The sequence below is a fragment of the Terrapene carolina genome, unplaced genomic scaffold (assembly GCF_002925995.2).
Source record: "Terrapene carolina triunguis isolate 2854851 unplaced genomic scaffold, T_m_triunguis-2.0 Scaffold51, whole genome shotgun sequence".
NCBI lineage: Eukaryota > Metazoa > Chordata > Testudines > Emydidae > Terrapene > Terrapene triunguis.
Window position 1 is genome coordinate 1,832,385 of NW_020664402.1, and position 16,090 is coordinate 1,848,474.

Genomic DNA, 16,090 nt, shown 5'->3' on the forward strand with positions numbered 1-16,090 from the left:
ACTACCCTCCACAGCCGCCCCCACCACAGGCTGCACCCCTCCTCTTCCACAGGCTGCACCCAGCCCACCCCACAGTCCCCTGCAGCCACCCAGCCCCCCCACTGCTCCCCACTCCCCCAAAGCTGCCCAGCCCCCCTCCTCTCCCATGGGCTGCACCCAGCCGCCCCCCCTGCGGCAGGTGGACATGCTGGGGTCCCCCGAATGCCCTGCCCCCCGCGGCCCCGCCCCGCCCGGCACACCTGCAGGATGAGGATGAAGTAGTCAGCCGGCTTGTTCCTGTGGTACAGGAAGTGCCGGGGCGATTTCTTGTTCTCCTCGTCGAACTTGAGCTCGTGGATGACGTCGGGGTGTCTGAGAAGCCGCAGCAGGATCTTCTCCGAGATGAGGGTCGGCATGAAGAGCGTCACCTCTGGGGGGGGAGGGCGGATGGGTCAGATGCCCCCTGGGGGCCACGTCCTTGCCCCCAGTCCTGGCACAAACCCCCTGCCCCAGGAGCTTCTACAGAACCAGGTGCCCCCAGAGGACTGAGCCAAGCCCCTTGCATCCGATCCCAAGCTAGCTCCACGCAGCCTCCTCTGGTGTGGAGCGCCTGGCCAGGAAGAGGGAGGGGAACGCTGGCAGCCTTGGCACGCATGAGCCATGCCCCATGGGACGAGCACCAGGCGGGGGGAAAGGAGCCACGGGCGGGCCCAGTGGGTTCCGCTGGCTCCCCGGGATGGAAAGGCCCTGCGCCAGCTAACCAACCCCCATGGACAGCCTCCCTGCCACGCCCGGGCACGGGGCTCCAGCCCCACTGCCAGCGGGATGCCTGGCAGGGGGAGCCCGCTCTTTTGCCCCCTCGCCTGGCACCGCGGCTGTACTGTGGCCCATTGTCCAGAGGTGACTTGCCCAAAGTCGGTGGCAGAGCCGGGCACAGAGCCCAGGAGTCGTGACTCCCAACCACAGCTTAGAACCACAACGCGGTGACGAGACGGGCCAGCTGGCAGCTGGGACCCCCGACCGCACAAGGAAGGGGGGCCTAGTGGTTAGGGCCAGGGCTGGGCGTTGGAGACCTGGCTCTGACACTACCTTACTGGATCCCCTTGGGTAGGGCATCGTGCCTCGGTTTCCCCCTCCATACACTGCTCTGTCTCTCGGGGGCGGGGAGGAGAGTTAATCCCTGGGCTGCAGCGGATTTGTTTCCAAACCCGGCTGCCTTTTGCCTACGGAGAGGGTAATTACAGACCAGGCGGGGATCGCGTCTCTCCCCGTGGCCGGGCGGGCACCGTGTCCCACACTGCCAGGGCATGTCGCCTCCTGGGACTGTGGGCATGAGTCCAGCCCGCGCCCCCCTTACCCCGGGCTCAGCTGCCACCCCCAGGCTGCTCCTTGGTTCGACCGCAAGAAACCGAGCCAGGGCCTAGCCCCCTGCTGGGGAGCCCAACGCTGAAGAGACGGGATAACGAGGGGCTGCTAACGAGACACAAACCCGGGGATTTTGGAATGAGACAGTTGACGGGACCCTTCCTTACAGCCGGCATCGCTTCTACAATCCCGTTGGGCAGGGATCAGAGTCGTAGGTTTTACACGCCGGGAGATGGCAAACTGAGCCCCATGGGGGGTGTGGGTGTGTGTGCGCGCTCAGCTGGGCTGCATGCAGGTGGGCGTCTCCATCCCCCTGGGGGACTGTACCAGTGTCTGCTGCTTAGCTGGCACAGGGCACGTGTGTGCAAAGACATGAACAGAAGGGGCGTGTAGGGGGCTGACACGTCCTATCCCCGCTAAGGGGATCTACAGGCTGGTGCGTGTGACAGACTCGGTCCAGCCCAGCCACGCCGGGCGCACCCAACAGCCCCAATGGAGCACGCCCTGGAGGGGCCGTCGGTGGATCCCCGGGCACCAGGAGCCAGCGGGTGCCCTGGGCTTCCCCCCACAACCCCACCCGTAGCCCTCACTGTGCTGCACTGCGACACGGCTGGGGGCCTGGCGCCGCCACCTCCCGGAGCGTCTCAGGGCAATGCCGGGAGACTAGGCCCCTCACCTCTGGCACTGGACGGGCACCGGGAACTGCCAGACATGCAGAGCACCAGCAGCGAGCCCAGGACCGCGCCTCCACCTGCGGCCCGGATCTGCCCCAGCCACCCGCTCTCAACTCCTGCTCCCCCAGCGCCCCACTTCTGCCAGCCAGGGCTTGGATCACCCCGTCAACCTGACCCCCTTGTCCTCCCGCAAGACCCCTTGCCCTTCCTGACCCCCATCCCCGACCCCCTTGCCTTCCCATGACCAATGCAGCCCACCCCTCCCCCTCTTGTGACCCCATCGCCCTCCCCAACCCCCCCTCCCCTGACCCCCCTGGTCCCCCCCCGGCGGAGACTCACCCGTGGCAAGGAAGCGGTGAGCGGCCAGGAGCAGCTGGGGCGAGACCTTCACCTTGAGCTCGCTGTCGGAGTCCTTGAAGGCGGAGAAATCCCTCTTGTTCCTCTGGTTGGCCACACGCTTCCGGGTGCGGTTGTCAGCTGGGGGAAGAGGAGGTGTCAAGGGGGACAGGTCCCAGCTCCCCCCCAGGGCACGTGCCCCTGGGCTCTCCCCGCCCAACCAGCGCCCGCTGCCTCAGCCAGGGCCGGGGGCGCTGGGGCCAAGAGGCTGCAGAAGGGCCGTGCCCACCCCGGGAGGTGGGGGAGGGGATAACGGGGGCTGCGAGGCGAGAGCTGGGTGCTCAACACGCCCCCTCTCCACCCCCCCCAGCACGACACCTGCAGCTCGGGCGCCCATTTTCCTCAGGCCGGCCCTGCGGTGGAGTGGGAGGGGGCCAGGGCCAGGCCAGCGGCGCTGCACCCGGGGGCGGGGGGGCGACCAGAGTGGGAGGGCGCCAAGGCAGCAGCTCTGCACCTGGGGGGGAGGACACCTGCGGGGGAGGGGGCCAGGTCAGCGGCACGTCATCGGGGGGAGGGGGGACATGAGCAGGGAGGGATGGGCCAGGCCAGTGGTGCTGCACCCAGATGGGGGGCAGCGGGGGAGGGGGCCAGGCCAGCAGCTCTGCGCCCGCGGGGGAAGGGACAGTGGGGGGGGGGGGGGGAACCGGGGGGGGGGGGGGGGCACCTAACTGTACATGTCCGACTCGTCCAGGATCTCCGACTTGATGATCTCCTCGATGACGTCCTCCAGTGTCACCAGCCCCAGCACCTCGTAGAAGGGGTCGCCCTCTCCCTCGCTGTTCACCTTCTGCACGATGGCCAGATGCGATTTGCCTGGGGGCACAGACACGGTCACCCTGGGCTGTGGGCCGAGTGCAGGGGAGTGACGTGCCCCGGCCAGCCTGCTCTGGGTCGCTCGGCACACGCTGGGCTTGGCTGCAGCGGACGGGCGAGTGCCGGCCTGGCCCCCACGCTGCTGTTCCACCCCCAGAGCACCATGTGAGCAACAAAAGCACCAGATCTAGGCCCCGCCGGGCCAGGCCCGGAGCCAGTTGGCCGGAGCCTGCGAATGGCACGGCACAGCAGCCAGCCGCGGCGCGGGAGCCCCGGGGAAGCCTGCGGCTGCGTAGGCACAAGATGGATCAGATGGGCTGATCCAGATGCACATATCCCAGCGGCACCTGATCCTGGCGCAGCCCCCTGGGCTCCAGCAGGCACCGGCCATGCCAGCGGCAAGGCCCCGGCTTGTTGGGTCAATGCTCCCACCCCGTGCTCTCAGCCCTGCCCGAGGGCCGGATCCGGGCCAGGGCCGTGCCCCGGCTGTCCGCCAGCCCTGCAGGAGCTCTGACCCACCTTGGAGCGCGGGCTCCCACGCCCCGAAGGCCTCCGCAGGTAGAGCAGGTGGGGTGGGGTGGGGTGGGGGCAGCATCTGCCCCCCTCCCCGGAAGTCCGGCCCCACGGCTGTCTCACCCTGGCTAACACTGGGACATCAACATGAACTCTCTCAGCTCTGGCCCCCGCACTACACAGGGCATTGGCCCCCCACCACCGGGGGGGACACCCCTGGGCAGCCAACGGAGACAGAGCCGGCGAGTTCGTCTGGACCCGAGAACCCCACGCTCCCCGAGCCAGCGTCAGACCCAGACTCACCACGCCCGCGCCCTCTCCCCCACCCCCGTGACAATCCCTCTCACCCCCCCACTCACCCCTCCACCCCATCTGCCCCCACCCCCCACTCAACCCCTCGCCACATCTCTCCCAGCCCCCTCACAATCCCTCAACCCCCACTCACCCCATGCCTTGTCTCCCGCACACACACCCCTCTCCCCCTCACAATCCCTCTTCCCCACCCCCGTGACAATCCCTCTCACCCCCACTCACCCCTGTGCCTCATCTCCCCCTCACCCCCGCACTCACCCCCACGCCCCATCTCCCCCAGCCCCCTCACAATCCCTCTCACACCCATGCTCCATCTCCGACCCCACTCACACCCCATCTCCCCCCACCTCCTCACAATCCCTCTCACCCCCGTGCTCCATCTCACACCACACCCCATCTCCCCCCACCCCCTCACAATCCCATGCACGGCTACAGACTAGGGAATGAATGGCTAGGAAGCAGGTCTGCAGAAAAGGACCTAGGGGTTACAATGGACGAGAAGCTGGATATGAGTCAACAGTGTGCCCTTGTTGTCAAGAAGGCTAACGGCATTTTGGGTTGTATAAGTAGGGGCATCGCCAGCAGGTCGAGGGATGTGATCATTCCCCTCTATTTGACAATGGTGAGACCTCCTCTGGAGTACTGTGTCCAGTTTTGGACCCCACACCAGGATGTGGGAAAATTGGAAAGAGTCCAGCGGAGGGCAACAAAAATGATTAGGGGGCTGGAGTACATGACTTATGAGGAGAGGCTGAGGGAACTGGGATTGTTTAGTCTGCAGAAGAGAAGAATGATGGGGGATTTGATAGCTGCTTTCAACTACTGGAAGGGGGGTTCCAAAGAGGATGGATCTAGACTGTTCTCAGTGGTACCAGATGACGGAACAAGGAGCAATGGTCTCAAGTTGCAGTGGGGCAGGTCTAGGTTGGATATTAGGAAAAACGTTTTCACTCGGAGGGTGGTGAAGCACTGGAATGGGTTCCCTAGGGAGGTGGTGGAATCTCCTTCCTTAGAGGTTTTTAAGGTCAGGCTTGACAAAGCCCTGACTGGTATGATTTAGTTGGTGTTGGTCCTGCTCTGAGCAGGGGGTTGGACTAGATGACCTCCTGAGGTCCCTTCCAACCCTGATATTCTATGATTGATATTCTGTGATTAACCCAGGAGTCCTGGCTCTCAACCTCCCCGTCCCCCTCCCCGCATCTAACCACTAGACCCCACTCCCCTCCCAGAGCCAGGGCTAGAACTGGGCGATAGCATCCAGGAGTCCTGCCCCCCCGTATAACATTTTCTCCCTGCATAAAGTTGAAATAAAGCGCTGCCGTTCCTGCAGCGTCACACCCCCTCCCCCAGCTGGGACATTCGGGGGGGGGGCAGCCCTGGGGGTCTTGGGGCTGGATCGCCCACGTGGATACCTGCTCGGCCAGCTCAGCACCCCTGAGTGGCACACGGGCCACCTATGCCCGTTCCCTGACTAGCTGATATCCCAGTGCCCTGGACGGGACAAGGGTGCCCACACCTGCCCCCAGGCAGGGGACGCGGGACTAGCTGCAGCTGGTGCTGTCGGAGGAGGGGGAGACGTGCCAGCTGCAGGGAACGTGAACGCTGGGCAGCCGCTGCTTGCCCTGATCTCAGGCCAGCGGGCACCGCTCGGCGGGCACAGGGTCATGTGCTAGCCAGGCACTGGGAAACATGCCTTATGGACCCCCCACACTGCCTGTTCCCAGCTGCTCCCCCCTCCTCACCCAGGATCCTGCGCCCTCACCCGCGACCATGTGCCCAGGGCTGCCCGCTCAAAGGCCCCATGGCACTGGACGGGCAGGCCCTTTAAGCCACCATCTGGCCCTCCCACAATCTGCATCCATATGGGGGGCACATGGGACAAGGAAAGAGAGACCCTCTCACCTCCCGGAGCCCGGCACACTGTGGGCACTAATGCACTGTCCATCCACGCCCTCCCCACTGCCCGCAGCCTCGCTGCCCAGCCTGAAACATGAGGCCAGAGACTGGCGTCAATGCCTTTCGCAGCGGGGAGAACCGGTTTTTCCCCTCGGCCTGCAGATCCTGCGGGGAGCAGCCGGGGCGGACTCAGCCAGAGGCCAAGGCAAAGCGACCTGCAGGTTCATCCCGCCGGCGGGGCATGGGGCGGGTCTTATCCAGCACTGAGGACTCCTCCTGGGACGTGCAGGCCCAGGGAGTGTGTGTATGGGGGCGTTTCCCTTCCCTGCCAGCCTCCGCCTGGCTCCCTGCACTGGCAAGGGGATTTGGAGCCTGTGTCTGGGCGTGCAGGGTAGCGCCTGCCCCCCAGCCTCCCCGCGGGGAGAGAAACCAAAGTCAAAATCTGAGCGGCGCCTCCTGGGCTGAGGCTGTAACTGAACATGACGATGGGCATTATGCCCCCCGCCACAGAAATGACATTAGCCCAGGCTACACGTAGGCTGGCTGCTCCCCCTCCCTCGCACACACACGGTCAGCACTTGCTACGGGCCCCCGTCAGCCCACTGGGGACACGCTGCTCTGGACCTAGCCTGGCTTCCAGCACAGGCGGGGCAAAGAGGAGCCCCGAATCCCTGGGAAATCTGAGCTGCCTCCACCATCCACCACTGACGTGCAGCCACCTCTGGGAAGAGCCGAGGCAGCTGGGCCACAGGAGAATTGAGGGAGGTGGAACGGCAGGGCCCAGCCTGGGAGCTGAGCAGGATGCTGGTGTTAGCAGCCCAAGAACAGCAGGGAGCAGAGAAGCCAGAAAGGAAGGAGCCCGTTCACCTTTCCCTTCCCTGTTACGGACAGGGATGGGGGTGGGGGGCTCCCTCTGCTCAAGGGCCAGCCGCAGCACCTGCTGGGAAGGGGAAGCGCAGGGCTGGGCGGGGAAGGAAAGAATGGTGTATGGGGGCGGGAGGAAGCTGCTTGGCACAACCTGGGGCCACCCAGCGCGGAAGCGTCAGGGGAGCGCAGAGAGGCAGTGAACAGCATTTGCACGGCCCATGCCAGAAGCCAGCCCAGGGCCCCCCTGCCCACCCCTCCAAGGACAGAGTGCAGGAGCTGCTGCCATTAGCACCCCAGCCAGGGCACTGCACCCCTCCCTGCCACCCCTTGTCTGTGCCTCGTAAAGCCAGGATTATGGCTCCAGGAGAGAAGGAAATCCCTGAGTAAACAGTCCGTGGTGTAACGCCGAGGGCTTGGGCCAGCGCCAGGAACTGTCTGGGAAGAGAGGGGTCCTGCTGCCATTACAATAATGCAGAAAAGGCAGAAGTGTTCAATAAATATTTCTTTTCTGTATTTTGAAAAAACAGATGATGCAGTTATAGCGTGTGATAAAACTCTTTCCATTTCACTAGTATCTTCGGATGATGTTAAACAGAAGCTACTAAAGTTTGATATTTTTAAATCGGCAGGTCCAAATAACTTGCATCCAAGAGTTTTAAAAGAGCTGGCTGAGGAGCTCATTAGAACATTAATGTTGCTTTTCAATAAGTATTGGAACAACAGGGAAGTTCCAGAAGACTAGAAGAAAGCTAATGTTGTGCCATTATTCAAAAAGTGTCATCGAGATGACCTGAGTAATTACAGGCCTGTCAATCTGATATTGATCCCAGGCAAGATACAGCAGCTGATATGGGACTCGCTTAATAAAGAACTAAAGGAGGGTAGTATGAATAATAATCAATGCCATCAACATGGGTTTGCAGAAAACAGATCCTGCCAAACTAAGCTGATATGCCTTGGGATGAGATTACAAGTCTGGTTGATAAAGGTAATAGAGCTGATGTCATGTAAGGTGTTTGACCTGGTACTTTATGACATTTTGATTAAAAAAGCTAGAAGGATATAAAATGAACAGGGCACACAGGAAATGGATTAAAATCTGGCTAACTGAGAGGTCTCAAAATGTAAATAGGAACTCCTCATTGAGCAAATCTGTGTCCAATGGGGCCTTGCAGAGATCGGTTCTTGGCCCTATGCTATTTAGCATTTTTATCAATAACCTGGAAGAAAACAAAGTCATGCCAGAAGAAACACGAAAGTTGCGGGAGAGGTAAATAAGGACGAGGACAGGCACTGATCCAGAGTGATCGCTCACTTGGGGAGCTGGGTGCTAGCAAACAAGACGTGTATTAATATGGCTAAATGTAACTGTAAATACAGATGGGCTGTTTGTCTAACAGATCTGCGCTAGGAATGACTGTGGGTAGGTCTCTGGCCTGTGCTCTACGGGGGGGAGGGGAGGGTCAGACGAGATGATCACAATGGTCCCTTCTGGACTTGACTAAACAGCCTTGCCCCACCTCCGCGTCCCCATCAGCTGGGTGGCTCCCCTGCCAGGCAACGCTGCCCCAATGCTCCTCCACTCAGTGTGTCCCCACCACCTGCCGAGCTCTCTGCACCTGCAGGATGTGCACTGGCCCCTCCCTGGGGGTCTGAGCCTCCCACTCCCTGCTGGGTTACAGCCTCACACCCCGCAGGACACATCCCCAGGGACATGGAGCCGAGGAAGGCGGCAGAGCCAGCAACTCGGCTGAGCACACGCAGGGAGCCAGCGGGAGAGTCGAGACTTGAACCTGGATCTCCTGAGTCTCAGCCCAGTTCCCTGTCCATTGGAACCTCCATCCTGCCGCCCCCTTGGGTTCCCCTAGATACCCCCACAATGCACAGCGTTCACACTCAGCGGATCCTAGCGTGGCTCAGCTCAGCCAGCCCACAGCCACATTCAGATCTAGCGTCCTTAGCCCCCGACTGCCCCCACCCCAGACACGGCTCTGCCCTCCACAGGCAGGCCCTGGGCCAAATCCGTTCCTGGTGGAATTCCACCCCCCCAGAGCACCCATAACCCTGCCTCCCCTCCCCCGTCCTTAATGCTCCTCTGAGACGGGCGGGCACTGAGCCCGCAGCAGGGTAGAGCCGCCCGTGGCCAGGAAGGATGCAAGGAGCAGGGGGCTTGGGGTGAGATGCGGGTGTGCCTCTTCAGAGAGGGGCACACCAGGGCCTGGGCCGAGGTGCAGAGAGCAGCCAGCTTCCAAGAGGGGGCAGATGGGAGAGCAACAAAGGGCTGTAGCTGTCCAGCTGGAATGGTACGACGGGGCGCGGGGCCTGGGGGGGTCCCTTTGTATTTCAGCGCTGGAGGAGCCAGAGTTCTCCGGGGCCCCCTGGGTCAGTGGCTCCCCTCTACATCCAGGGGTGATGCCCATCCTCGGAGCACCAAACCACCCCGTTCTAATGGCCTCACCCCCCTGAGCTGCCAGCCCCGGCCCCATCACTGCCAAGGCCGGTGGAGCATGGCTTGCTCCCGGCCTGCTGTTCCCTGAGACATTAACTCCTTTGCTGGAGGGCTAGGCCAGGCCAGCCAGCAGCCCAAGCGGTACAGAGCACGCAGTGATGGGGAGCCTATTAACAACAATGGGGTCACAGACACCTCAGCCCAGGCCAGACTCCTCCCAAACTCAGGCCTGGGTCAAACAGCAGCCCAGGAAGGGACAGAGGCTGGGTCCCGGCAGCAGCCAGGCAAACGCAAACCCTCACTCCAATGGGGAGGAACTTCCTCCTTTGCCTTTTCCTTCTACTTTCTAAGCTCTCTGCCTAGAGCCGAGAGCAACAGTAGCTCAAGTGACACCATTTGATACAATCGCCTACGGCCCCGTGGGGTTCTCAAACTTCACTGCACCACGACCCCCTTCTGACAACAACCATTGCTGCCCGACCCCAGGAGCGGGGACCAAAGCCAGGCCGGGGGGAACCAAAGCCCCAGGGTGGAGCCCTGTAACCTGAGTCCCAACACCTTCGGGCTTCAGCTTCAGCCCTGGGCCCCAGCAAATCTAACACCAGCCCTGGTGACCCCATTCAAATGGGATCACGACCCACTTTGGGGTCCCGACCCACAGTTTAAGAACCACTGGCCCGAGGCCTCGTTTATCACTAGAGAAAAGTGATCTTCCTCGGTTTCTCACAGACACCTAGGGCTGCTCACGGCCTGGCCCAGCGGGGTGCAGAGCTGGTTTGTAGGGATGGAGGATAGATGAGTTGTTCGCTCCAAGGGATGAGTCAATGACCACAGAAGGCTGCTGGATGACGCTACCCAGCAAGGTCAGAGCCGTCCCTGAGTGCGAGGAGACTTGCTATAAAGCCCCTGTTCTAATGTCTCTGTGGCCACATCTGCACCAGAGAAACGCTGATGGAAGGAGCACAGCCCAGAGCTGGCCAGAGGACCTCTCCGTAGACGGGCCATGGAAAGGACCTTGTGGAAGTTGGCTGCTGCCCGGGGCTGAGCCAGCAGGTGTTCAGAGCATGCTCCAAGCCATCTTGCACAAGGCGTCTCATAGAAAGACTGGCATTTTCCAGACAAAGTTGCAAGAGGCCACAGAGGAGATGCCTCGTTTCCTGTCTGGACACAGCTCCTAGCCAGGCTGGACATTTCGAACCGTGGCCAGACTCACGGCTCACATCCTGATTGGCCACAGCAGCTTTGCTGAGACGAGGAACCCAGCTGCGCGCCCAGACGAACCCGTGCAGACACCCAGTGTTGGTCGACACATCGCACTGCCTGGCCAGCGAGAGCGCCCCCTGCTGGGCACAACCAACTTCCTGGCACTGACAAGCAGCCTCCTGCCTGCCCTGGAGCGTCCTGCTGGGCAGACCACTGCGGGATCCAGACGAGAATACAAAGCCAAATGCTGGCACTGCAGCCCTGAGGTGACACACCTTGCCTTGGTCCCTCACCCGCAGTCCAGTCCCCACTGTCTAGAAATTACGCCGAATCACTAACTCGCTGAAGAGAGCTGGGGCTGGAGCCTCGCTAAGCACTGTCTGTGATTGTCACTGTGAGGAACCGGGAGCATTTCAGACAGTTCAGCCTGGGAATCGCAAAGGTTTTGTGGGCAGGAGAACCGACAGCTTCTTCGGCAAAGAAGAAGGAAGAAGCTTTGAGTTGGCTCGTAAACTACAGATTTTACCACCAGCTGCACCTTCGGTCAAAGCGGCACATGGCCCTCCAGCACTGGCGAAACTCCAGCTCTGCAGGAATTTGTTGTATTTTGGGGTTTAGGTGTCACAGCCTCGCATGGCAAACCTTGGCTCGATCATCTGGGCAGGCGACCTGAGAATTCTGTAACTTGGCTACTAGAACGGGATCCCTGGGGTGCAGCCTGGGACTGTGGGACCGCTGTGCCCCCTGAACTCTCCCCAGCCAGTGGCGTAGCCAGGGTTGAAGCCGAGGAGGAGCGGTGGAGAAAAAAGGTGCCGGTCCTTCGGTGGCATTTCGGCAGCCCTGCGCATGCGCCGAAATGCCGCCGAAAGACGGAGCGGCGCATGCGCAGGGCCACCCCGCTTCCCCATCCGGAGTGCTGTCCGAGGCACCGAGACCCCCCGGCCACGCTCTCAGGGCCGGAGTCCCGGCCGGAGCGCCAGGAGCCCGCGGCCCTGCTGCACCGGCCGGAGCGCCGGGAGCCCGCGGCACCGTTCCGCTGGCCACCTGGAGCGGCGGGAACCAGCCCGTGGCCCCGTTCCGCCAGAGCGCCGGGAGCAAGCCCGCGGCCCTGTTCCGCAGGCGCCACTTTTGGGGAATGTGGTCAGGGGAAGCGGCCGCTTCCCCTGAACCTCGCTAGCTACGCTACTGTCCCCAGCCTGGGCTGTCTCTCACAGTGCCTGGCTAGTGACCAGCAGCAAACACCTCCAGGCGCTGTGATCACTCAGCACAACCGCATGTGGAGACCCCACACCCAGCTGGATTGCATGAATGCTCCAAGAGCCACTCGTGAATCACCCAGAGAAAGGCACCAGAGCCAAATTCCCCCAGCTCCCAGCACTGTACCCCAGGAATATACCGTCTTGCCCTGCTCATTTCATCAATGGAAAGTGGACAGACACCAGCCTGTGTCAAACCTGAGCAGATTTGCCCCACACTTTATCTTTACCAGTGAGTTTATATGAACAGTTAAACAAATGTATTGACTATATCACTTAAAAGCTACCTGTTATAAAGTGATAGGCAAAAAGTCAGAGTTAGTTACCAAAAGAAGTAAAATCTAAGCTCGCAGTCTAAACTCTCAACCCTATTAGACTGGGCAACATCTAGACTAAGCAGTTTTTCTCACCCCACTGGATGTTGCAGTCCTTAACATACAGGTTTGTTCCTTAAACCTGGGCCAGTCTCCTGTGTTGGAGTCTTGTCTTCTTCTCAGTGTCTTGGTTGCTTGCAGCAAAGGTGGGGGCAGGAGAAGGGCCCAGTACGTGTCCACTGGGTCTGTTTTATACCCTCAGTCCATGTGCTTGTAGAATAGAAATCCAGGCATGTCTGGGAGGCATTGCAAAAGTCCCAGCAAGGTTGAGCAATTCCCCTGGTGTGGTCACATGCAGGTGAGTCATCGCATTGTAGCTCCCTTGCTGGACAATGGCTGGTGATGGGCTGTTTCACACCCCGCCCGGGCGTTGGTTACTTTCCTTGCTGTTGCCTCTGGGGAGCTAATATCTGGCTGATTCCCCAACTTACAGCATGTTTTAGTGACCACGATACTACACAATTCTCACAACTTCATATTCATCAATGATACACATGTATGGCTAGAGAAATGACTTTCAGCAGATCATAACCTTTCCCCTGGTACCTTACAAGGCCTACTTTATATGTGAGATCACCATTATATGAAAATGAGGACTATGGGGGTTACAGCACACTCCCCAAGGTATAGAATGTCACACCTCCCCCCTTAGTTTACTGCCATAGGGTTAGTCACTGACTAGCTCGAAGGCAGTTTGTGTTATAGTTCTCTTGGCACCCAGCCCTCAAGGCCATGAGGTAGTGTGCCTCGGTTTCCCCTTTCCCACACAGCAAACCAGGTTTTTTATGGTTTCTCTGCTGTGATAAGCTTTAAAGCTGTTTACATGTATTAACTGAGAACTAGCGTTACCATAAGGTTTAACATCCATGTCAAAATTCTTATCACCAAAACTTAACATTAATACCAAAAATTTTATCACAGATGTGCGTTTACAAGTATCTTTATGATACCACGCGCTCTGTTCAGATAGTCTGGTTTGAGGTTGGTTTGTTCATTACCCACGGTGTCCTTTGACTCTCTCCCATGTAATCAGTCACTGGCTTTTCCTTCCCTCCAGTGTTCCCCTCTGTGTGAACTCTTAATTTAATCACATTTCTGGAAATTTGGTCCCTCAGAGTCTGGCAAGATGGGTGTTCAGGGGGACCCTGCACATTGGCTGGCTCCTTGGGGAGCTGTCTCCCAACCTCAAGACTGTACATGTGCAGAAAATCCAGCTCCCTTTTTGGGGTTACCTGGTGTTTCCCCCTCCCAGATCTGGGTCCTTCCCTGCCCCCTAGAGGGCTGTGATCTGTGCTCTCTGTGCTAGGTGTGTTTACCCTTTGATCAGCTTCACCCTTTCCCAGCAGCTCTCCTATAACTGCTCCCTGTGTCTCACCAGCCTGGGGAAAATACCCCCCTCTCTGCCCATTGGGTCATTTGCATTCTCACAATCCACCTCCTGGCAATTTTCTGGTCTCAACTCCTCTGCTGTCACAGGCGTTGGAGCTACATCTTGATGTAAAGAGACACCGTTACTTTCCAAAAACTTCTCAGAAATAGCATCCTGAAAAACTGGGACCTGGACTGGGGTACCCTCCATCACCCCTTTGTCTGTCCCCGAGAAGTCAGCTGTGTGACTGCTCCCCTCCAGGAAGTCAGTCACACAGTTCTCTCTCAAAACCTGGGTTATGGGCTGAGTGCCCGGGTACACAGATGCTGACCCAGCCATCCGGTCCTGGGCATCCTCTCCTAAGTGACCAGTGCAGAGACATTCCTGTACCCCCACTATTCCTTCCCCAGTTTCCTCCTCTGGGCCCCCCTCCAAGACACATTCCTCAGTGCTCCCTAGGAAGGGTTTTATCATAGAATATCAGGGTTGGAAGGGACCTCAGGAGGTCATCTAGTCCAACCCCCTGCTCAAAGCAGGACCAATCCCCAACTAAATCATCCCAGCCAGGGCTTTGTCAAGCCGGGCCTTAAAAACCTCTAAGAAAGGAGATTCCACCACCTCCCTAGGTAACCCATTCCAGTGCTTCACCACCCTCCTAGTGAAAAAGTTTTTCCTACTATCCAACCTAAACCTTCCCCACTGCAACTTGAGACCATTACCCCTTGTTCTGTCATCTGGTACCACTGAGAACAGTCTAGATCCATCCTCTTTGGCACCCCCTTTCAGGTAGTTATCTTTTGTTCATCTTCAGAACTCTGCCAGCTAACAACTGGGACAGTTTCCTTAATCCCTGACAATCCCTCTCCTGCCCCTGCGTCTGAGGGCATGTTGCCTTCTGCTGGAAAGGAGCTAGTCTCAGCCCCTCCCCTACTTGAAAGCACCCTGCTTCCCTGTGTTACAGAGTCACAGGAACCCACACCCACCTCAGTGGTTTCTGAGATTCCCTGTCCCTTCTCTGGGCTCTTCTCTGGGACATATTTCTCTCTGCTCCCTAGAGCCGGGTTTGACTCTGGTTCAGCTGCAACCAGCTGGCAGCTAACAACCTGGACAGTTCTCTCCCTGGCCGGCATCACACCCCCATCCCTTCCCGATGTGGTGTTGCCTCCAGCTGCAGTGCAGGAGTTGGTCTCAACCACCCTCCCACCTGGAAGCATGTAGCTTCCCCCTGCTACAGAAGAATCAAGGAGACTCTCTCCCATTCCTCAGCAGTTCCTGAGACCGTACCCTTTCCCTCGGGGGTCCCAGCATAACACTCCCTCCTGCTGCAGGCAAATACTTTAACCTGAGCTACACGGAAAAAATCATTACCCAGGAGCAGGTCGACCAGGAGATGTTCCATCTCCCCCACAGTCAAAACACTTTCCAAACCTTCCCACACCACATGGATTTCAGCTAGTGGTACAAGGAATCTGCTTTCGCCCACCCCCACAATCTCTGCCATTTGGCCAGGTAACAGACTGGCCTTTGGAACCACACTCTGCTTAACCAGAGAGATCTGGGCCCCTGTATCCCTCTGCCCCAAGCATTCCCTGCCTTTAATTTGAACAGCCAAAACATGCTCCATATCTGGTTCTGCAGAGGCTACGTCACAGAACCAATATGATAGGTTTCAATTGCCTGGGGGGGTTCTGTGTTGAGGACAGCAGAACTAACATGAGCTATTGGTTGCCTGCTTCCTCCTAGCACAGGGCATTTATTCCTCAGGTGATCAGTGGAATTACACCAATAACACCAGGGCTCTTCTGCTTTTACAGGAGATTTGGGATGAGGGTTAGAGGAATGGTTTTGAGGAGGTGAGTACCCAGCCTTCCAGCCATCCTTCCTCTTGCTAGGAATAAAATGGGATCTCCCCTTCCCACCAGCTTCAAACACCTCTTTCAGTGGTTTGTTTTCAAGAGATGATTGGGTCTGTTCAAAGGCATCAGCAAGAGACGCCATCTCCTCCACAGACTTTACATCTTTGTCCCATAGACACTACTTCACATCCGCCTTACACATGCCTAGGAAATGCTCTTGAGCCACAAGATCCAACATTCCCTCAAAGCGTGTAACACCTTTGCCCCTTGTCCACTTTCCCATCAAATCTTTCATTTTGTTCACATATTTCGCATTACTCATTCCAATAGCCCTCTTCAGATTCCTAAATGTAACACTATAGGTTTCAGGGGTAATCTGAAAACTTCGCAAAACAGTATCTTTAAATTTACACTAGACTAAAGCATCTTCAATAGGCATTCCACTGACTACATTTCGAGCTTTACCAGTTAATTTTACAATCAGGGTAGGAACTCTCATGGCGTCAGGGATCGCATGCACTGCACACAGCCTTTCAACGGTGCTCAGATATTCAGCAATATCGTCTGCCTCATTGTATGCAGGACATAAAATGATCCCAACAGCGGATTTTTGGCATGATGGGAATCACTGGGGCTGGTGGGTTCTGGTTCTCTAACAGATCCAGTTGGTGTTTTCGCTCTCTCTTTCTTCCCGCTTCTCCTTTATCTCCAGTTTTTCGTTGCAATATTCTCTGGTGCTCCCTGTCCTTTTCTGCAACCTGCAGCCTA

General features: G+C 58.5%; 1 protein-coding gene across 1 annotated transcript in view; it reads right to left on the reverse strand.

Moving 5' to 3' along the window:
- LOC113407687 (metal transporter CNNM4-like) overlaps positions 1-16,090 on the reverse strand; it is a 51,017-nt gene that overhangs the window by 15,509 nt on the left and 19,418 nt on the right. Inside the window, exons 2-4 of the mRNA XM_026657091.1 lie at positions 3,084-3,227; positions 2,358-2,495; positions 240-409 (exon numbers count right to left, since the gene is read on the reverse strand). Coding sequence (XP_026512876.1) covers positions 240-409; positions 2,358-2,495; positions 3,084-3,227 — 452 coding nt within the window. The remainder of the gene's footprint in view (positions 1-239; positions 410-2,357; positions 2,496-3,083; positions 3,228-16,090) is intronic.